This window comes from Syngnathus acus, chromosome 1, assembly GCF_901709675.1.
Source record: "Syngnathus acus chromosome 1, fSynAcu1.2, whole genome shotgun sequence".
In the NCBI taxonomy this organism is placed as follows: domain Eukaryota; kingdom Metazoa; phylum Chordata; class Actinopteri; order Syngnathiformes; family Syngnathidae; genus Syngnathus; species Syngnathus acus.
The window spans coordinates 12,339,551-12,361,769 of NC_051087.1; the positions used below are offsets into that span (position 1 = coordinate 12,339,551).

At 41.5% G+C, this 22,219-nt stretch overlaps 3 protein-coding genes across 3 annotated transcripts; 1 reads left to right on the plus strand and 2 right to left on the minus strand.

Moving 5' to 3' along the window:
- Positions 1 to 744: 744 nt before the first annotated feature.
- Positions 745 to 10,972, minus strand: dgke (diacylglycerol kinase, epsilon). Its single transcript, XM_037260354.1, has 11 exons — positions 10,347 to 10,972; positions 8,910 to 9,069; positions 8,727 to 8,846; positions 6,273 to 6,416; positions 5,977 to 6,134; positions 5,601 to 5,649; positions 4,770 to 4,883; positions 4,583 to 4,654; positions 3,677 to 3,804; positions 3,456 to 3,567; positions 745 to 3,079 (listed from the first exon to the last, which is right to left on the minus strand). Exons 1-11 carry the CDS (start codon positions 10,763 to 10,765, stop codon positions 2,849 to 2,851), a joined length of 1,707 nt encoding a protein of 568 aa, XP_037116249.1. The 5' UTR covers positions 10,766 to 10,972; the 3' UTR covers positions 745 to 2,848.
- A 1,866-nt stretch (positions 10,973 to 12,838) lies between these two features.
- c1h17orf67 (chromosome 1 C17orf67 homolog) lies at positions 12,839 to 16,487 on the plus strand. Its single transcript, XM_037260703.1, has 4 exons — positions 12,839 to 12,993; positions 14,397 to 14,497; positions 15,464 to 15,598; positions 16,230 to 16,487. Exons 1-3 carry the CDS (start codon positions 12,942 to 12,944, stop codon positions 15,578 to 15,580), a joined length of 270 nt encoding a protein of 89 aa, XP_037116598.1. The 5' UTR covers positions 12,839 to 12,941; the 3' UTR covers positions 15,581 to 15,598; positions 16,230 to 16,487.
- Positions 16,488 to 17,012: 525 nt separating this feature from the next.
- Positions 17,013 to 20,061, minus strand: cbx8b (chromobox homolog 8b). Its single transcript, XM_037260470.1, has 5 exons — positions 19,889 to 20,061; positions 19,736 to 19,779; positions 19,452 to 19,517; positions 19,292 to 19,358; positions 17,013 to 18,376 (listed from the first exon to the last, which is right to left on the minus strand). The coding sequence occupies exons 1-5, from the start codon at positions 19,955 to 19,957 to the stop codon at positions 17,582 to 17,584; spliced, it is 1,041 nt and encodes a 346-aa protein (XP_037116365.1). The 5' UTR covers positions 19,958 to 20,061; the 3' UTR covers positions 17,013 to 17,581.
- Between the last annotated feature and the right edge of the window lie 2,158 nt (positions 20,062 to 22,219).

Here is a 22,219-nt window from a genome sequence, read left to right on the forward strand (position 1 = left end):
GATGTGAGAGAGAGAGAGAGAGAGAGAGAGAGAGAGAGAGAGAGAGAGAGAGAGAGAGAGAGAGAGAGAGAGAGAGAGAGAGAGAGCGATGTCTACAAGCCTACTGGAAAATGATTATAAGGAAGGAAACAAGAACTTTGAGAGCCTGCGCATTTAAGTAAGAGATTCTGCTCTGTCAACTAAAATGCCTTGATACACCCATGCCATTTGCACCTATGACCAAAAAAAAAAAAACACTTGCCTGTACAAAATCAATATTTACAGTCGTGTGAAAAGTAACTGCAGGCTGGGAAAGCTGTTTCTCGAATGGCAGTGAAGCACTGAGGTCACAAAAGTCCTTATCCTGTAGAAAGAGCCAAAAAGTAATTTCTTCTTAAAGATAATTGTTGTTCTCAATTTTATGTACAGGTATTTTAACCATTTTGAATATCACTTTCACATTATTTGTACTATGTGTCCTCTCTCCATCCAATGCAGCCTGGTCATCCTGGAAGAGGGATCCTCCCATCGGTGGTCTCTTCTCAAGGTTTCTCATTTCCCCTAGTTGGAGTTTTGAGTTTTTCCTTGCCCTCCTGGGAGTTTAAGATCAGGGGATGTTTGAGAATGTTTGTCATTTTTCACACGTCCTGAATGTTGTTAGTCACCTAAATGTTGAACAGAGGCTGTGATGTACCGAAGTCAAATTCCTTGTTTGGGACGCTCAAACATGCCGAATAAAAATTCTTGAATCCTGAAGAGGGCAGCTGTGGTCATCAGTGTTTATTTTCAGAGGGCCTTGCAAATAGCAGCAAATCACAGAAAGTGAGAACAATCACATTTTAATATGAAAATGTTTGGGGGGGGAATTACATCCATAAACATCACCTCTATCTTTACATTCAATTTCATCAAACAATAACATCCAAAGTAACAAATTCAGACTCTTCCCTAACACCCAAATTAAAAGCTTCCATTCACAAGCAACGCTATCACTATGCTTTCTCATTTCGGTTTAGCTTTGCAGAGGCAAAAATGGCTTTTTTTTTTCTTGAGCATGACAGTCAAATCAAAACAGAATCATACACAATGTTTACATTTAAATAGATATTAAACAAAGAAAATGAACAGCTGTAAATACTGGATCTTTTAATATAACTTTTTGCAGAGAAAAGGTGGGAATACATACTTTGAAAGTAAAAATCCAGTGTCAGCTAGGAGCAAATTTGACACACAATATGACGTTTCTCTAAAAACATGTTAGACAAATACTGCTTCAAAATTGGACAGCAGGCCATGTACAAAACTGAGTTGTGAGTGGAAATATTCAGAGTAACTAGTACAATCACATTAATACATTCAAGAAATCTTCACAAAAAATGTCTTTAGCCATGCTAGCAGCCATGTGTTGTGTCCATTTTTATCATTGTTCAAATCACTGAACGTCTAAGCTTTGGTGCCATTAGACGAAGAACTCAATGGATAATGTTGTCAATTCATCTGTCGCTGTGTCATTGCAATCTGACAGATCCATATTTCCATCAGCGTGTTTTGTTGGTTTGCATTCTTGAAATAAAGAAATAAAAACAAGAGCCCTGATGCAAGCATGGCTAAACACCTGCCACGACCACAAAGTCAGTAAAAATCAATGGGACAGAACACAAAGAACACTGATAAATACAGGCAGCTAAGTCAAAGTAGATGGTCTTATACAAGCGGGCATTAAGCAATTAAAAAAAAATAGAAGGAAATTATTCAGAGCCTACGATGCGGACATTCCTGAAACAGGCATTGACTATTAAGTAAAGACTACCATTTAAAATACGGCAGTAGCAGCAGGACAAATAACACTGCAACAAAATAGATGTGCAACGCTTGTTTGCATACTGTTCTGCAGGAACCTCTTGGAAATACACTTGTCCATAAAATGTAACTTAATCAAAGGTCCTTGGGAAAGGCGCTATATAAATTCAAATTACCTGCTAGCCCAGTGTCATGTGACAATTTTACCAGCGTTGACTTGTGGAAAATGACGCATAAAAGCAAAGATATTCCAAGCAGCTATTCAAACTATCTGTGAGTTCAGTCTTCCTTATCAAGCTAATGGCGGAGTTAAACTTCCAATTAATCCAATTAATTTTTGAGCTGTTTGGCACAGCATACAACAATTGCTTTTCAGCATTACAAAAAAAAAAGTTTAGTGCATGACAAATACTGAGGATACAGACATTCCCTGCATCCGATTACTCTGAATTGCTTCATTTGTGATTTTAGTACTTTAAAACTGTATGGAAACCAACACTGCCTGCAGCTTGGAGGGGTTAAGTGCGCTTGAATATGCGTGAACGTAAAATAGCAACATGTCTACAATAAAAGAACATAAAATCAACACAATTTGGTAGGCAATAATATGTGTGCCACATGAGAAAGTGCAAGTATTACAGCCATCTGTTTCACGTTCACCCTGTCCCGACTTTGCCGTCAGAAGGGATGAAGTCAAAGTACCAAAACTCAAGCTTTTCGAAGCAGATCTAATAAAGTAGAATTTGTTCTTTCCAAATTGATTTGGCAATTGAAAATACGTTTTTAAAGTAACAACACAAAAATATACGTATTTTCATGATTCGATTTTAGAGTTGAATTAATGAAATTAGTTTGGAGGCGGGGAGTATCACACCCGACGGAGAACAGCCAATCACTGACAAGGTGTCAATCGTTTGCCACTTCACACTGACCCGTTATTAATTTTTTTAATTTAATCTTTATTTAACCAGGGAAACAATTAAAAACTTGTTTTTCAATTGGCAATTGAAAATGGAAAGAACCACTGATAAAATATGACTTTAAAATATGCTGCAAAAATAAACGACTATCAGGGATAAGTCAAGCTCAAGTGGACACTGCCCCCGGGGGCCTGGGCGAGTCCTGCGGTGCTTTCTGTCTCGGAAGCGCTGGATTCGCCGTCGTCGTCGTCATCAGTCTGCTCTGAGCTGTGGTACAGCATGAGAGCCTGCGTCTTATGGGTAATTGTGATGGTGCACGGGCCCTGCGCCCACGGCTCGCCGTCCACTTGCATTGGCATCGTGGAATCCTTAAGGACCAACTGGAGAAACAAACATTACCCACTTAACACGCTACTTGGCGAGAATGACTTCAATTGTCCATTAGACTCAAAGCAGTCGGTGTCAAGTTCGAGTAATGTCGTTTGATCCTTTTTTATTCCATTGAGAGAGGTTGCTACGAGTCTGATGCGCTTGCCCGGTACATTTTCTCAACGTGAAGAATGGTAATGAGCCAAGCTGCCAGGAGAGGGTAGCGATGCATCATTTTAGATTAAAAATCCCCTCTATTTGCCGACTGCTTACAGTGGGGGACAGCCAAGGGTAGTGAGATAAGTATACAGTACATAGAAATGAATACAAGTCTGGCTCGAGGAATGCAACATCAGAGTGGCGCTAATGTGTGCGACATGGTCTCACCCTGACAGTGTGGGCCTGTCCCAGCCGTACTGGGTTGGCCAGCTTGACCTGGATCTGAGCACAGTGGAAGGAGCCAAACACACCCATCACCTCCAGCAAACCGTCATCCAACCTGTCGTGACGACAGCAAACATGGCTTGTTGCTACGGGAACTGAACAGCACGTGAGCCAGGGCTAACTTGAAAGCAGTTAGCTGTGTCATACGCTGACGCTTGTCTTACCGTGTAGGGGGGCAGGGTTCGTCGCCCTTTCCCTCCCAGATTCTGCAGCCGCCCCCCCAGTAACCAACGTTGCAAACAATGATGCCCTCCAGGCAGGGCAACTCGACTCGCTCACCATCAAGCTCCAGCTGTGGTAGGAATAAAAATAAACACAATGACTGTTTACATACAGTCACCCTTTCAAAACTGAAGTGGTGATGAGTGACATGAATAATTGACAAGAAAAGCAGAAATGACATCTATTTGCGTCACAACATTGTCGGTGCATCGCCATCTGAATCGGAATACTCAAATACGGATGTTTACTGTTCACTCCCACATGGAAAAGGGTTGTTCAAAAGGTTTTAGGAACAGGAATTTCAACATAAACCCAAACATGGACTGCATGCAAATGTAGTCAGCAAACAAGTCAAGCAAACACAAGGTTACAAGAACATGACAGGTTGTTTTTTTTCCCCAATTTTGACAGGTCTATTGGTAGCCCTTTGTAATATACTGTAGCAAGGAAGTAGCTCAACCATTTAAAAAGGTTGGTGACCCCTGCCATAGACTGGTTGCCAATGTAAGCAAGCATTCACACCATTTGGCACTTCAAAGTCTTCTATGAATGTAACATGCATGATTTTGGAACGTGGGATGAAACCAGAGTAGCCAGATGAAGCCTACTCGAGTATGCCAAAAACATGCAAACAGGAAGTCAGGCTCCCCAGCCTCACAAGAATGTACATGCTAACAAATCAGTGACCTTGAGAGTCTTGAAAGGCGCCTAACAAATAAAATGCATTATTATTATTCCATCAAACAGACATGGGACACAATGACAGGTGTATATTGTGGGGAAAATATACTACGATGGTGACATTGTGGTAACCATGACGTTTGATAGCGTCAGCAAAGCTGCTGTACCTCAATCCTCTTGTCCAGGCCCTTGCATTCCTGCACTAAACAGTCCTTTGTGCCATATAGGAAGTACACAGCCTGGTGGTGAAAGAAAGACAAATAAAGCAGGTTAGTGGTGGTAAAGTTGTTGCTATTCAAATATAAAACCAAGTTTTGCTTTTAACCAGAGGGATGCAAATGAGGCTGTTCTGACCTTGTTGATGATACGGCTGGAAAAGAAAGAGGGCGTTTTCTCACGATGCGTGTGGAAGTTGAGTGCCATCAGAGCATCAGGACCAACAGAGAAGTAGTTGTTCATGGAGAGAGCCTGAGGAAATTGAATGGCTGTTAAATATACACTTCAATGACTTAATTCTGATACGCTAACGACTTAGCATCTGGATTGATATAAGTTTTACTAAATAAATGCTTTGATAGAACTGCTTTGATAGCACAGCAACAATCTTCAGAATGCTCAAGAGCCACTCCTTGTATGTATGGACACTGTGTTAAACACAAAAACTAACAAAACTCTGGCACCCATTCTACAATAGACATGCCAACAGAATTTCATCTCGATCACAGGTGTCAAACTCAAGGCCCAGATACGGCCCGCCACATCATTTTAAGTGGCCCGCAAAGACAAATTGTGCATCAAATTCGTGTCATGACTAGAATTACAAATTGTCTTCACTTTTAATATCTTTTTTTTAAATATTTGACCAGTTTTTACTCGTCTGATTTGAAAACGAGTTATTTGTCAGTTTTGTAGCTTTTACTGTATATAATATGAGGTGTTCATACATTTATTTGGGTTGACAGTCATAATGGCCCTCCGAAAGAAGCTATGACTACAATGCGGCCAGCGAAAAAAATGAGTTTGACACCCCTAGAATCTAGATTCTAGATCAATGAAACCAGAATCCGCAGCTAACTTTTGAGAAAGTGCTAATAGGTTTGTTTTGGGAGAGCAGACTTTTTGTCGCACATATAGGAAACATTATACGCAAACCTATTACAATATTCCAAATGACTACAAACTTACCTTTGGTTTTCGAATAGAGAGGCCTTTAGAGGACACCTGCACTTTCCATCTGAAAATGATTATGCTGTCAGTAAACTCATAGACGAACACAATGCCATAGCTACATCAGATTTATAGTTCAGCATGGAGGATCATAGTCAGAGCTGCAGATTAGGATTATAGAAAATTATTGTATGAATGGCATCCATAGAAACCCTGCCAATGCTTTTAGGTCAAACACTTTTTCCTTACTAGTCAGCTTGTTTTCAATAGTAGCCTTAGCAGTTGTATTTTGAAGAATCACAAACACATTTGTTGTGGTTGGAAACTACTGATTACAGTTTATCCAGCATCTAACAATAGTAAAAGACATGGTGATGTGCTCAAAAGTCCCCACCTGTCCATTTTGACCACCCCTGCATCCAGGATGTTGCGGAGAACCTGTTCCATAGGGATCTCCGAACCATAGCCCGCACCCCAGCCCAAAGTGTTGGAAAGGTCATTTCCTGTCCCGAGAGGGAGGATGGTCACTCTTGGAACGAATTGGTCTTGACCCTGGTCGAGAAGGCAAATATATGTCACCAAACCAAAACGATTGTAAATGATGGTAAGTTTTCAAGTACATTCCATCTTGGGATTGACACCTTACATCTATAAAGACAATGCTAACAATGAGGCATTATTCTCTCTCACCTTGAGTTTCATACCGTCGATGGCATCAAGCACCCAGCCCACTGTGCCATCGCCTCCACACACCAAGACCCTCAAACAACCAGGCGGCAGCAGGGTGCACAGTTGAAGGGCCTTGGAAGGTGCAAGTTGTGACAGGTCGAAAACCTGAGAAGGTAAACACACCGCTTTAACATACAAGGGGTCCGACACGGAACATTTTGGGGTTATAGACAACGTGCAAGAATCAGTTTGCGCAGAGGTACAGGGATACATCATGAAGCGACACAGTTATGGATGGTCTGTTTCTTTAGTTGAATTTTATTATATTTAAGGCTAAAGTATTTTCCCCGTGTCCGCGTGGGTTTTCTACGGGCGATCCGGTTTCCTCCCACATACCCAAAAACATGCTTGGTAGGCCGATAACGCACCCCAAATTGCCCCTAGGTGTGAGTGCGAGTGCGGATGGTTGTTCGTCTCTGTGTGCCTTTGCGATTGGCTGGCAACCAGTTCAGGATGTCCCCCGCCTACTGCCCGATGACGGCTGGGATAGGCTTCAGCATGCCCGCGACCCTCGTGGGGACAAAGCGGTACAGAAAATGTATGCATGTATGTATGTACAGTATGTATGTATGTATGTATGTATGTATGTATGTATGTATGGACGGACGGACGGATGGATGAATGATGTGCCGAACATTTTCAAAGGGAGACAAAGGGAGGATGTTTCTCCCAAATTTATAAACACCTTTCAGCATTAACGGTGTGAAGGAATAGGGTCAAAAGACACAAAACCCGCCTAGCCACAATAACAGATACGCTCACATCTCTTTGGATAAAGTATATAAGCAGACAAGTATATTCATGGAGTCAACCAATAAAGAAGACATAATTAGACATTCTTTGATATAAGATAATAACAGAGGTTGCTACAACTTCACGATTCAATATGTATTTCTGTGCACTGCAAAATAAATGTCTTTTGATATGTTGCCTAAATAGCTTAATGACCCTTAAGGAACTGTGTAATGCATGCCTGATGTTTTCTCTCTAAATCATGGACACGGCCAGAGTCGTCTTGACCGTTCAGTACTTGATTATATCTTGTGTTTTGACTAAACGTCATATGTCGCCTAATGCGGGACGCCAGCTTTTCGATTACTACTGAACGCTCTGCACAGAGGGAAATGTTTTGCCTAACAAAGAAAAGATATGGTGGGAAGCATGATTAAACTAAGAATATAATGATGTGCGCAAAGACATGGAGTATCAAAAGAACTAACTTTGCATAGTCAGGGAACAGTAATAGATTAATGATGTGACAGCCAAAAGCTCACATAAATTCGTACAAAATGACAAAATTGAAAGAATGAGGTCCGACAGTATATGTGCAAGGATGGAGGAGAATGTTTACAGGAAGGTCACATGGAGATAAAAACCAGCTGGTGCCAGAGGGAGACAGCCAAGGACTCGGCCAAGGATGATCACCAAGGCCGAAAGATGGGATGGAAGACAACAGCCCCCACACACACACCGAATCGTCCAGAACCAGCACCCACTCCCATGGAATCAAACTCTACTGCGAACTCGCCCCACCCCAACGACTCATCACCCATCAAACTCGCCCCACACCGGCCTGTCCAACTGAATATAAGCTGACCAAAGAACCTTGAACGTTGCCTTTTCTGAATGGAGACTTTCTGCTCTTGAAAGGCCCAGCGCTGTATTGTACTTTCCTGAAAACAGAGCTTTCTTAACAAGAATTATGATTGAACTCAACCAACCTGTGTAAGTCTAATTTCTGCTTCAGAGTCTTTGCATTTTCCTAAATCTGAAGAAATTAAACGAGCACGCAGTGAGTAAATTGGATAACAGGTGATTGGCAATGGCTTTTGCCGTGAGGCGCAGATAGCGCGCTCCCTAAATTGTGGACCAAATCCAACAGGTGCCTTCAGAGATGGTTCAAGTGCAGTGGCCACTAATACATCCACAGATCATCACAGATGCTGGCCTTTGAATTTGTGTCCAGAACAGTTCAGGGGGTTCTTTTCCTATTTGCTCCAAATGACACGACTTTCCCCCAAAATTTCAAATGTGGACTCCTCACACCACTTTTGAATGAAGTATTTTCTCAACCAGTAGGCAGCCAACCACCAGGGGCACCATTGAATTATGGCTTAGTCTTCATTAAATTGCCTAAATCCCAAGCAGTCACACCCTGCGGTAAGAGGATTCTGAAGTTTAAAATTCCTGGGTAAATGTTATTATCATTCACTCTTTCAGTGTCTCGTTTTTTTGGGGGGTTTTTTTGCATTGAAAACTGTTTCCATACTGCTGGTGGAAGAGTAGTGCAGTTAAAATAAAGATGGTTTCCCTAACATTTGGATTAATAGTGATTAATAATTGTGGTTACAAAATTGTGCTTTTCATTCTGGCCATAATTTTGCAGCCATAAAGGACAGATATCGGATGACTGACCTGCACGGGGTTGAGAAGGCCGCGAAACTCTCCCAGCAAGGCCTCCCCCATGTTGCTTCCACTACGCGTGTTTCCCATGACCAACACAGGAGCCCAGCCATCTCCACATTGCGCCGCAAGCTATAAACAGAACAGATTAGTGAACCTTAAAAAACTTAATTTGCGGCCAGATTATACCTATACCTTTTTGTACTCATCGGGGTGTCGACGGCGCAGCTTGTTCACTTGGTAGAGATAGTGAGGAGGAATGATGATGTTGCGGAACTCACCCAGGTCACATTTGGTTGCATCTACCAGGCTGTCCATGCATTCGTCATGTATTGTGGTCTGACACCACACACATCTATTCGAGAAAAAAAAACCAGACATGTTCATGAATACAAAAAGTTCACTCGTCCTTTATATTAAGGCTAGGCTATCTTTACTATTGAGCATCATCTTGAAGTTGGGCTTGCATAGCTTTGGCTGCTTAGAAAAAGTTTCATCCAACTGTGGGCTGAAGCATAACCAGACAGTTCTCAAGAAATATTTCATGTAAAGATTATGAATGGGAAAATGAATTTTCAATTTTGCTTCAGGAACCAGTTGTATTTTTTACTCATCAAGATGGCACTGACTCCTTCACCTTGGGCTTAAAGGACACTGACTTGCCATTTCTTTACTCCCTTTATTTAAACCAATAGTGCCAAGTTGTCATGAAAAAATAAAACTGGTTCATGAAGCAAATTTGAAGCTTCATTTTCCTATCACGGCGGCTCAGTGGACACTGGTTAGCACATTCGCCTCACAGTTCAGAGGGTTCTGGTTCAATTCCACCTCCTGTGTGGAGTTTGCATGTTGTCCCCATGCCTGCATGGGTTTTCTTCTTAGTAGGCCTTTTGAGCACTCCAAAATGTCCCCAAGTGTGAGTGCGAGTAGTTGTTCATCCCTGTGTGCCCTGTGATTGGCTGGCAACCGGTTCAGGGTGTCCCTTGCCTACTGCCCGATGACTGCTGGGATAGGCTCAAGCACACCCGTGACCCCCGTGGGGACAAGCAGTACATTTCAGACAGAACTGAAGGATGACATTTTATTTTTTGTTGTGTGATCATACAGCCAATGAGGGTTTCTCTTTTTAACATAGGTATGTGGCAACGTAGATGGCGAGTCTCAAAAATTAAATCAAGACAAAATATGTATTTAAATATTATATAAATATAATTCCATTGCATCATTAATCACTGAGCTAGAATAAAGCCGTATAAAACAATAACATGTTGAGATGCTGTCCCGATCACTTTTTTCCTGAGTTTGAATCACTTGAACTTGAGTGTTTATGTGAATTGTTGGCCATTCTTACTATGTGCATTAGTGAGGTCACATACAGTAGTTCAAGGAGAAGGGCTTTGTCTCGTTCTTTGTTCTAATTCATCCCAAAGGTGTTCTATTGGGTCGAGGTAAAGTGATGGATACTTTATGGACTCTGCTTGGTACGGTACACTGGGTGCACAGTCATGTTGAATGCGAAAGCATTCGCTTTCCCGAGATTTAGCAAAGCCTCTCTCAAATGCTAAAACTGTTGGTTTTGAAGCCTGATTAAAGCGATCTGTACTGTACATACCGAAGTGGAGCGTACTGTACCTGAGACCACAGAGCTTGGGCTGCGTTCCACACTGCCGCTTGCACACTACACAGTAGCTGGCCAGGGGTACGTTCCCCCTGACCCATCGGTGGGCCATCACCCCGTCCGCCCGGGAAGGGGCCATGATCTCTTTGCACGCCAGCTCCCGGTCCGCCCGGCGCAGGCACTGCTCGTCAGCGCACACGCCGCAGCTATCACAGAAGGCCCCGAGCATGATGTGCTGAGAACACACGGAGCAGTAGGTGGGCTTGGTGAACCAGTCCGTGTAGCGCCAGCCATGTCTGCTCTGGCGGAAGAACTGCTTCATGTGCGTTTTCCGTTTCGAGCGTTGGATGCTGCACCACAGCGTGATGACGACAGGGACAATCACAGCCACGAAGGTCCAGAAGAGCAGCGACCACTCCTCCTCCGTGGACATGGCCGCGGGACTGGAAGTCAACTACTGGCGCCAAGGAACAGATTGAGGCCAAATTGGAGAAAGGGGCGTTTTCGCTAAAATACGACCAGGCTAAGGGAAAAAGACGCACGTCTTCCCGGTGAGGTTCATTTTGATGAGCCGCGGTGTGAGACCGGAACAGTGGAGCGCGTCTGCGCAAACATTCACGGCCACAATTCGCTGAAGTACACGTGACGTCGCCCCAAGAGCTTCGACGTCATTGTAACAAAGAGTAAACAGGAACCAAGATAAGCACCTCGCGCAATGCCAATGGAAAGCTGTTGCGCTTTTATACTGTATGTATAACAAAGTAGTTTTATATACTGTGAAGGAATAGGGTCAAAAGACACAAAACCCGCCTAGCCACAATAACAGATACGCTGATATAAGATAATAACAGAGGTTGCTACAACTTCACGATTCAATATGTATTTCTGTGCACTGCAAAATAAATGTCTTTTGATATGTTGCCTAAATAGCTTAATGACCCTTAAGGAACTGTGTAATGCATGCCTGATGTCTTTTCTCTAAATCATGGACACGGCCAGAGTCGTCTTGACCGTTCAGTACTTGATTATATCTTGTGTTTTGACTAAACGTCATATGTCGCCTAGATGCGGGACGCCAGCTTTTCGATTACTACTGAACGCTCTGGACAGAGGGAAATGTTTTGCCTAACAAATAAAAGATATGGTGGGAAGCATGATTAAACTAAGAATATAATGATGTGAGCAAAGACATGGAGTATCAAAAGAACTAACTTTGCATAGTCAGGGAACAGTAATAGATTAATGATGTGACAGCCAAAAGCTCACATAAATTCGTACAAAATGACAAAAGTGAAAGAATGAGGTACGACAGCATATGTGCAAGGATGGAGGCGAATGTTTACAGGAAGGTCACTTGGAGATAAAAACCAGCTGGTGCCAGAGGGAGACAGCCAAGGACTCGGCCAAGGATGATCACCAAGGCCGAAAGACGGGATGGAAGACAACAGCCCCCACACACACACCGAATCGTCCAGAACCAGCACCCACTCCCATTGAATCAAACTCTACTGCGAACTCGCCCCACCCCAACGACTCATCACCCATCAAACTCGCCCCACACCGGCCTGTGCAACTGAATATAAGCTAACCAAAGAACCTTGAACGTTGCCTTTTCTGAATGGAGACTTTCTGCTCTTGAAAGGCCCAGCGCTGTATTGTACTTTCCTGAAAACAGAGCTTTCTTAACAAGAATTATGATTGAACTCAACCAACCTGTGTAAGTCTAATTTCTGCTTCAGTGTCTTTGCATTTTCCTAAATCTGAAGAAATTAAACGAGCACGCAGTGAGTGAATTGGATAACAGGTGATTGGCAATGGCTTTTGCCGTGAGGCGCAGATAGCGCTCCCTAAATTGTGGACCAAATCCAACAACAGTAATGTCTGTTCATTATTCAAAATGTAAAGGCGGGGCCAGTTGAGTGGGGACTGACGTTAGAAAGAGGGAGCGCGGAGGTTGGAAAGGGGGGACTGAGAGTCAGTGCGTATGGGCGTAAATTGTGGCTCTTGTTGCCTTTTTTTTTTCTTCAATAAAAAGCGACCAAGTTGCACCAGAGAATGTGTCCATCCTTGACAACAATTAGGGCATTACATCTTCGTATTATAAACATCAAAGCAACAGAACCCACAGTTGCGCATTCAATTCAATCGGAATGGGAAGAATCGAATTTCAATGCTTTCCAAATACCATTTTGCGCCTCAAAGACTTTTTACAAAGTCTTGTAAATGGAAAATATTACGTCAATACAGGCGTTTATACGTGAAGTACAGTTTGGCTGGCTGGATGTCTACACTGCCATCTAGTGGGACCACAATCAAATTACACGACAGTACATTCCATCTTGTTTACAACTCGTCTACTGTCATTCGCAATACAGTACAGTAAAGTGCATTATTTGAATCGCATAGGAAGATATGACTCATATTAATAATTTAAAAAAACAACAGCGTTATTGAATCATAATAGCGCTAACATATGTTATATGAGTGATATAAAAATGTTATGTGGGTTGCACAACAGAGGAGGAGGAGATTTTTCCCCCTTCACTCCTTTTGGACTTGAAGTCCAGACCTCAGAGCAAAAAAGTTTGGTCTGAAAAAAGGTATTGAAGATGAAGAAGCTGTTGGTGTTCCTGCTTTGCTTGGTTTTGACCATCTCCACAGGTAGGAACGAGCAGAAAATGAATCGACTCGAAGGCTCACATCTTCGTAGACTGAATTTGCAGTACGGTTGTGCATTTACGTAAATGCACATGGTGGTATATATACGTCTGTATCCCATATGTGATTATATTAATCCGCCATACAGGATATTCAAACAAACGTGGAAATAATCTATTAATTTTGCTGCATAGCGTCTTTATTTTAAACATTTGTTGTATTCCTAGCTTTGAAACTCTACCTTAATGTAATTTGCACTGCAATACAAATCTAATTCGTGTAAATTACTAGCATAACAGGCACGCACGGTCTGTGTTTGTTATTTTTGACGAAAAGCAAACATCTGCAGATATTTGACTTCACAGGTAGTTAACGTTTTGCCACGTTGCTGTGAGAGCAGCAGCGCCAGATCTGACTGTGTGTTGACACAGAGAGCTGCGCTCATTTTCACAGCAACTGGGAGAAAACGAGTCCGCCCAGCCGGATGGTGCTGCACGGGCCTGACTCCCTGGGGAGTGAGGAGGAGGATGAATGGGCACTTTGTTACCCTACAGCAAATAGCTGCTTCCCCAAAGAAGACTGGTCAGTGAGAAGGAGAGAGAGGGGGAGTATAGGGGAAAGCGTCAGTGATGTGTTATGTTAGCTAGAAACGGAGGCTCCTTTGGGACCGATTCTAAAGAGGATTGCAAAAAAAAACGCAGAGTATTGCCTAGAATAACATTTTTTTCATGGCCTTTAAAAAATAAAACAGAGTACAACATTCTTGCGTTTGCAAAAAGGTTTTAAATATTGTGCGTGCGTGCGTGCGTGCGTGCGTGCGTGCGTGCGCGCGTTTGTGCGTGCGAGCGCACTAGTGTGTGTGTCTATTATAAAACCATACAGGAGTACCGTTTTTTTCCATGTATAATGCGCAAAATTTAACTAATTTATTGTCCTAAAATCTGGGGTGCGCATTATACATGGGTACAATTATATATTTTTTTATCCGGATATCATACGGAGGCCGCCATTACAGATGCACTTTCTTCTCTGCTGTTCACTTCAAACACGCTCCATACGAACACAATGCTCTCGTATCAGACGCTTGCTCGATCACCTGCTCGTTTGCTATCACAATGTACCCTACACAAATCCGAAACATTTCTTCGCTATTGAGTTTGCTAGCGCATGCGCAGTGATACTGACCGGCAGAATAACATCCGGTTGTTCCTAAAGATGATCTTTTTTCTGAAATAATTTTACGTTTACGGACTTAAGTAGGAGTCAAAATTTGGGTGCGTATTATACATGGGTACAGGCTTTTTTCCAGCATCAACATGCCATTTTTAGGGTGCGTATTATACATGGGGGCGCATTATACATGGAAAAAAACGGTAAACATTTTATTTGATTGTGCGTCTTCTCAGATGCCAACCCCATCATCAAGGAAAGCTTTGCTAAGCAGCTTCTGCGCAGCAAGAGACAGGAGAGGCCAAGGACGGCGGGCCACCCAGATGAACCCATGAGGGTGAGGGTCATTCAGCGCACATAAACTGGTATTATTTAACCAAACTGACATTCTCTTCCAATATCCTCCCCCAAATCCTCAGAAGCGCATCATACATTTCCAAGATATGGACAAATATGCATATTTTTGAAAGTCTATAATTTAAATGGAATATCAACACAGTTATGCATTTAATTGAGTTACAAAAGTATGAACAATGATGGAGCCGTGATTTTTCCTTTGACACCAGCAACTTTGAATGAAACCATCAAGATGTCATTAAATGAAATAATTCACTTTGTGATCCGAGTGCATAAGCTCAGCTTTAATTTCAGAAGTTTCAGGAAAGTGTTTTGTTTTTAACCACCGAATTCTGCTATTTTCAGGGAGTTAAAAATGTTTGAATTCCATGACTAAACTGCCAGTAGCCGATAGTAATTGTGGATCTGGAAGAAAATCCCTTGCAGCCAATGGTGCTTGAAATACACACGCGTGCGGAAATCCTGAGCGTTCCTCTGGAGATAATGTACCCAGGAGCTCACCTTTCATTTTCTGCTTGCTGTGTTTTTTCTGCTTTTATTTTTTGTCTTCGGTACATGAAAAATATTCACCCTGTTTAATAAAGCAAAGGCATTGGACAATGGCCTCCTGAAAATGAAGGCAACCTATTTATCTGACATCATCCTAATTGTGTGCTTTAATTTGTACAACCAGCTATCAAAGCTTGGGAGCAAGTCCAATCATGTTTTAGGGCTTGACTAATTTTTACTTTTAATCTGAGTTGTCACCACCAGATAAGAGAACATTTCACAGGTTTTTGTTTCATCATGACTTCCTGCTTGTTTTACCATGCATGCATCAGTATCATTGCTGCTGTTAGACGCCACATGTAAATGCTGCTCATTCATTTCCTCTTGTAATAATTCATTTGCTTCACTTGTTTTTGCCATGCACCTGCACCACCATTTGTCAATCTGTCTACATCAGGAGCACATGCTTCACATGCAAGCTCTGGACCAGAGAGCGCAGGAGACCAACATGGAGCACTGGCTCAACCCTCACTGCTACCCACGCTGTGACAGGAACTATGGCTACCCTGTCTGACGATCCATGAACATAAAGGTCGCCAGAAGTCTGCACCTCTGTGTCATATTTAACACAAAAACCACCGTATATAAAAAAAAACATTGACAAAAGTGCAATCAAACAGTGATCTAAATTCAACTAACATAACAAAATCAAAGTGTTAAAAAAAACACGTTAAAGACAGTTCTCTCAGTTCTCTCCTATATGAATAAAGCGCCCCCAAAAGGTGGTTTATAATGAAATATGATACGATCATTTTTCTCCCTTCTTTCAGAATCGCCGCTTCTCAAAGATGTTCACAATAGAAAACGAAGGCTCGTGTTTTATTTATTATTTTATATATTTTATAGCGTCAGCTGGAATTCCGTTAATCACTCAATTTCCCCAATAAGAAACATGTTAGCCACAAGGCTTGTGGTGGCCCTTACACAAAATAATGGTGAACTGTTTAAAAATTATATATCTTTTCTTATTTTGACTCTTTCCAGGTTTAGAAAACACTCCCTGAAAAATAAATACATTTCTGCCTAAAGCAAGCGGTTTTAGACCGGCATGCAATAATAAATCACGAGAGGGAATGACTTTCTGATGAAAAAAAAAAAGTCATAAATTCAAATTTCACTCAACTGGATGAATTGTTGATGTTTGAATTGTCTTGTCTCCGCAGAGAAAAAGCGGCGCCGCCTCGGTAAAACGAAATGGAAAGACTTCTTCAAACGGATCCGTCAATACAAGTGAATGGATAGTGAATATATAATGGATCTTGGCTGTCTTAATAATGCATGTTCGTTTCTTAGAATATATGTATTTCCAGTTGTTATCCTATATCATAATATGGTGTGTGGAATGAGTGAATAAAAAATATAACAATCACGATTGAATAATTCCCCAAATAAATTAATGCTGCAGTAATGCGGTAGTATAATTTTGTTTTGAAATGTTTTGTTTTCTGTATTTCGTATGAATTAGTCTTAATGAATGCTTAAATAAATTTTGTTGTGTAATGAGCAATCGTTGAGCAAGGCGTAAAAGCGCGCCCCAATGCACTTTTGCAAAGAACGGCCTGTGTACGGGGGGGGGGGGGGTGCGCTTCTGTCCGCTCAATTTGTTTACTTATGTCGTAAATTACGCCATAGGTAATGACAATTAGCCAAGTTGATCAGTTCATATTTTTAGATTTAAAATAACAGAGCACTTGAAGTCGCGGTGCTGGTGGTTGTGACAGAAAAATAGGCCCCTAGGAATTGTTTTTTTGGTACGTCGTATGTGGCCTTCTATTGTAGTGGAAAAAAGAAATTCTCATCATTCACAGAATAACTGGATGCATTTTTTTTTAAACAATTGTCTTTTCATATTTCAGAACGTGACCATGAGATGTAACAGATTGCATGACATCGCCTTTTGTTGTTACGTTTTGCATTTTAAAGGACACAGATTTTTTTTTAAAACATTTATTTAAAACAAAGACACCAAGTGTTTTCTAACCATTTCAAAGGTTGCTGCTTTTTATTACAATAATAAAATATGCTGTTAATGGTTTTTTTTTTTTTTTTATGTAGTTAGGCCTGTGCACAACCTAGAGATTTTTTTACATTTTGAAATGTTGAACAATTGGGACAAAATTGGACTTACCATTAACACAAACATAATACTTTAACACAAAGTGCTTAATAACAGTTTCAAAAGAACTCAATAAATTGAATTGAAGCCTTCGTCTAATCCTTCTAAATTAGAGGCAAATATTTTAACCCAAAGATTGGATTTAACAAGGAACAACTCTCAATATCTCCCAGCACGGTGCATGTGTTGGGGCGCCGGTGGAGGGGGTGGGGGTCAATAAATTGTAGGTTATTAGTCAAATAAATGTACACATTTTATAAAGATACATGCATGTAACCAGTGCATAACGGGAAGCGGACTTCTTTTCATTTTGGTCAGTTTAACCAGCTGTTTATGTACACGTGTTCTCTTTTTAATGGCCTTTTCTTTTACACGCCATTGGGGTGTGATGTGTCCACTTCATCTCTTGTCTTTAAAAAAGCCGTTTGAAGTGCTGCTCTCCTTGATGGTGACAGTCAGAAAGTTGGCGGTCACATCAGTCACCAGGACCTTTTCCACATTGCACAGAGACGGCCGCCACGTCACCTCGTCCAAATTGACGTCCAGTCGGGTTGGGGACGGCTTGTCCAAAAAGTAAGGCTTTTCCATGGGCAGGAGTTGGGTGGAGCCAATCTGGTGCTTGGCGTGGCCTGAGCTGTTTGTAGTCCTGTGTGCGTTCCTGTGCGAGGACAGGTCGCTGTCAGTGTAAAGGTGCTGATAGGATCCCGCAGCTGTCATTGGCTGGTTTTGTAAATTATGGTGGTGGCGGTGCTGCTGCTGGTGGTGGCGATGGCGTTTATGGCCGTGACTGTGGTTCTCAGGGTATCTGTGATGGGGAACTTTGAGCAGTCTAACGTCTTCGCCACTCTGCAGCTTCAACAGTTTTTGAGGTCTATGGCTGGCCAACTCATCGCTTCTCCTCTCATCTGGCTCGGAGGCTGCAGAGACGCCGTCCTGAAAACTGAGCTTTGGCCCTCTTTTTTTGGGTATATGCAACAGCCTTTCAGAATTTGCTTGTTGCTCATGGGCCACATCTGGTGGTCTAACAAACACGCTTTCTCCTCGGTTAACAGTGCTGGGTGGGAAAAGTGTGGGAACCACAGCTCTCAGGCCTTCTCTGGCCCTGAGGGTGACAACGGGCTCTGGTGTGGGGTAGCTGAAGCGCATCCCTCGCATTGCCTCATTTCTAAACTCATAAGACTTGGTGGCTTGGGCCTGTTTGAAAATAACACAAATTAGCGGGGATTCTCACACGCACGCACGCGCGCACACATTCTTAAATGTTTATGGATAGAGTTTATTCACTGTTTCTTACATTTGTGGACAATTTCAAAACTTACTATTTTGTGAATGTAAATGTATTTTTTTTCCCCCCCCAAAATGTTTTGTTACAGTGGAGTAACGCTAACAAAAAGGCATCTTAAAAGGACTTCATCTGCAGAACAGAGAAGCCAAACTTTAACAATGTAATAAACGGGTGACACTGCTGTAAAATGGACAATTACAGGACCACGTTCCATCCTGGACCTTGTATTCACCTCTGAACTTCCACTGACCCTGTTTAACAACACTCTTGTCATGGACACATGCTGTCATTTAGCTCAAGATAAACTTGAGGACAATTAGCTACTTTTTAATTTTAAAAAAATACTTGTGGTTTCTGACACTAAAACATTTGATTGTAGGCCCTTTAAGACATTTTTTAAGTTGTTGAAACCTTTGTTATTACCAAACTCTAGCAGAATTTATTGGCCGTGTTCCCTAGTCTTGCCCAATACGACACACTTTCACCGAATTGGTTTGGAAATGATTTATTTATATTTATTAACAATGCATGTTTGTTCCTCTATCTATGCCAGCGACACGGAGAGACAATTAACTGCTCTTCTAAGAAACATGTGAGGCCATCATTACTTGCGTGTACATGTTTTGTGACATTTTCCTTGCACTGAGATTTTTCTCTATGTGTCCTGGGTTGATAAAGGTTGGAAAGCACTGCCTTCTCCGAGAAGCCGCTAATTTGAATATGCATAATTACGATCCTGCGAAGCAAATGCAGTTAACGTGACGACATCTCATTAACGCAGCACGGCAAAGTGCACGCGAAACGAAAGAGTTTACAATCCTTACCTTGAGAAGAAAGGTCTTGGGTTTCGGTCCTCTTTTCTTGGGCCCGAAGAGTTCCCTCTCTCGCTCCCTGTTCGGAACCCAGCAATGCGAGACGCTACTTTGAAGTGTCAGTCGAGCAAAAAGCACATGACAAGGTCTTACCACGTTACGTCAAACGTACCTCTGCTCGAAAGCCACAAACAGGCGGGAGTCCAGAATATTTTCTTCAGGTTCCCATGTGCTGTATCTATTAGGAAGAATTTAACAACACAAAACGACGGCTTATTTGGGTAGAGGAAGCGAAGGCTCGGGCAGACACGGCGTGGTGGGTCTCATCTTCGCGTTAGCCCCGCGAGCTCCGCTTCCACCATCGAGCTTTAATCGTGCTAGCCGTGGAGAGCTAACGACAGCTACAGCAACAGTGACACAACATGCGCCTCACAAACAGAATATAGCGAGACTTACTTAGGAGACCAGCCCTTCCATTTCACAAGATACTCGAGACGACCCTACACGCCGTCAGAAATACAACAGGCGTGACTTAGCTTGCATGGAAACAGCATTATTACAAAACAGCTTTTAGAAAAATCACATTTAGTGAGACAGGGGAGTGCTTACCTTCCTTATCCTGCGTTTGATGATAGACTCGGCGGCGAACACCCTCTCTCCGACGGCAGACAGCTCCATGTTGACTCCAGTGCAACCTACCGTTAGCTTGCTAGCGTTAGCGAGGCAGACCTTTTTATTTTTTTTCCTCCGGTCCCTCTGCCACTCTGAATTCCCGACAGACCATAATAATATCGAGCAGAGAATGGACGTCAGCGCATTTTTTACACTGTTGCTAAGAAACCGCAGTCGGCGGACCCACTACGAGGACGCCCATTGGCCCAGCCGTTGCTACGTGATCGGGTTGCTAAGTGTGGGGAGGAGCTCAGTATGTCCGCGAGAGCTCCCCACTACTTCGCCTCATTACTTCAAATTGCAATATTTTGAACATTTTTTGAATTTTTATTATTTAAAAGCAGTCCTTTCTATGTTTGTCACTGTGGTGCTAATGTGAAGAAATTAACTTTAGGCAAATAATAACATCTTACGCACACAGCATCGAGAGAACACCTAAATCTGTTCCGTACAATAACATTAAAAGCATTCTATTCTATTCTGATACGTCTATTTTCGTTCATCCAATCCATCATATTCGTATGAAACAAACGATATTTTACATTGTAAAATATCGTTTACATAAATAACATAAATCCATCCTGCTCAGAATTGTTAAACTTGCCTGAATTCGTTTGCTGTATACTAATAATCTAAAACAAATCCGTTTTGTTTGTGAATGACAATCAAAACCCCACGGTATCTCATGAATACGTAATTTTTATAATATAGTATATACTCCAGGAAGTCGGCGACCCTCGTGAGGATTAAACTGTAAAATGGATATTTATATATTTCTTTATTTTAATTGTGTCAACAGCACAGATGAATAACGTTGAATGAAGTAAAATGTTTCATCAAAAATGTGACTTGCTTGAGTGGTAAACATATAAACGGTATCTTTAGCCGACGGTTATGTATTTTTATCGCCTGCAGAACGATGACACAAATGTGAACTTGGCTATTTTAAATCATGCTCATACGTCATGTCGATTTGTATCGCCTACTGAGATTACTCAACTAAAACCCCCCAGGAAAAAGCAAATGAACAGCGGATTATTTCTTTGCTTCACGTCTGATGTCATTACATTACATAAATACCACAAAAAAAATGCCAATAACGCACCCATTGAAGCCGCCCCCAATTTCTTCACAAAACATCTCTTTTTTTTAATAAAAAAAAAATCAATTTAAATGTTGTTCAAAAAGTAAAGTATATCAAATTAATTATAAAAATGTAACAATAATAAATTGTATAATAATAATAATAAAATAAACATCCTTGTTATCGTTATTTATTATTATATATCGTTTATTTATGAAATATAAACGGTCGTAACAATAATTTAAACTCATTGGATGGCTGGATTAATGTTGTCAATCACTAATTAATTTGGAGTTGTTGCCGTTGTTACAGTTGTTTTAAGTATTATAAGAAGTAAACGATTTTAAAATACAATGATGATTGTTTTGGGCAAGAGGGGACACACGTAAGATTTAGGCCCAAATGATTTTTTTCAAACAATGACCCGCTGTAAACCATGGAAATTACGCCATACTGTACATATTCAGAATTTGTTCACCACTAATTAATTTCGATTGGAGTACGAAGTGAACATAGGATTAAAAAAAATGTTTTCGCATTGTATTTGGGCTCTTAAACAAATACTATATTCCAAAATCCACTGGGTTATAAAAATACGTGAAATATTGGTTCACTAAATACCCAAATTAGCCTCGTGGAAACAAATTATGCCAACCATATTTCCTGTTTTGATTCATTCAATATGAGACGCAATTGAAGATTTTGGTTTCCGCAGAGTATCTGCGTCCGGGCGCATTGCTGATACATTCTTTTTTTTCAAGCCCCTTGAGCGAGGGGGAGAATGACAGGCGCAGTTTAGGTTGGATGAATAAAAATTAAGAGTCGCTGCAACTTGAACAGAGTTTTTAGATAACACGTGTATGCACAATGAATAAATATTAACGTACAGAAATTTGCGGCGATATATTCAGACAAACAATGAGCGAATATGAATAAATAAGGGAAACTTCATAACAAAACTGACACAGACAACATCATGGGTTTCACTATATTGACACGGGCCCTGCAATGATGCCATATATTCACAAGCCGTTATTTCGATGCCGACTCGTCTGCTATAGTCATCATTTCACCTATGTGCAGGCTACTGCAGGCCGTATAGGACTTTAAATCTCATAGTAAATATTGATTGCCGACATAATCTAAAATTAACCAGACCGCAATCATTGTTACACGCATTCATT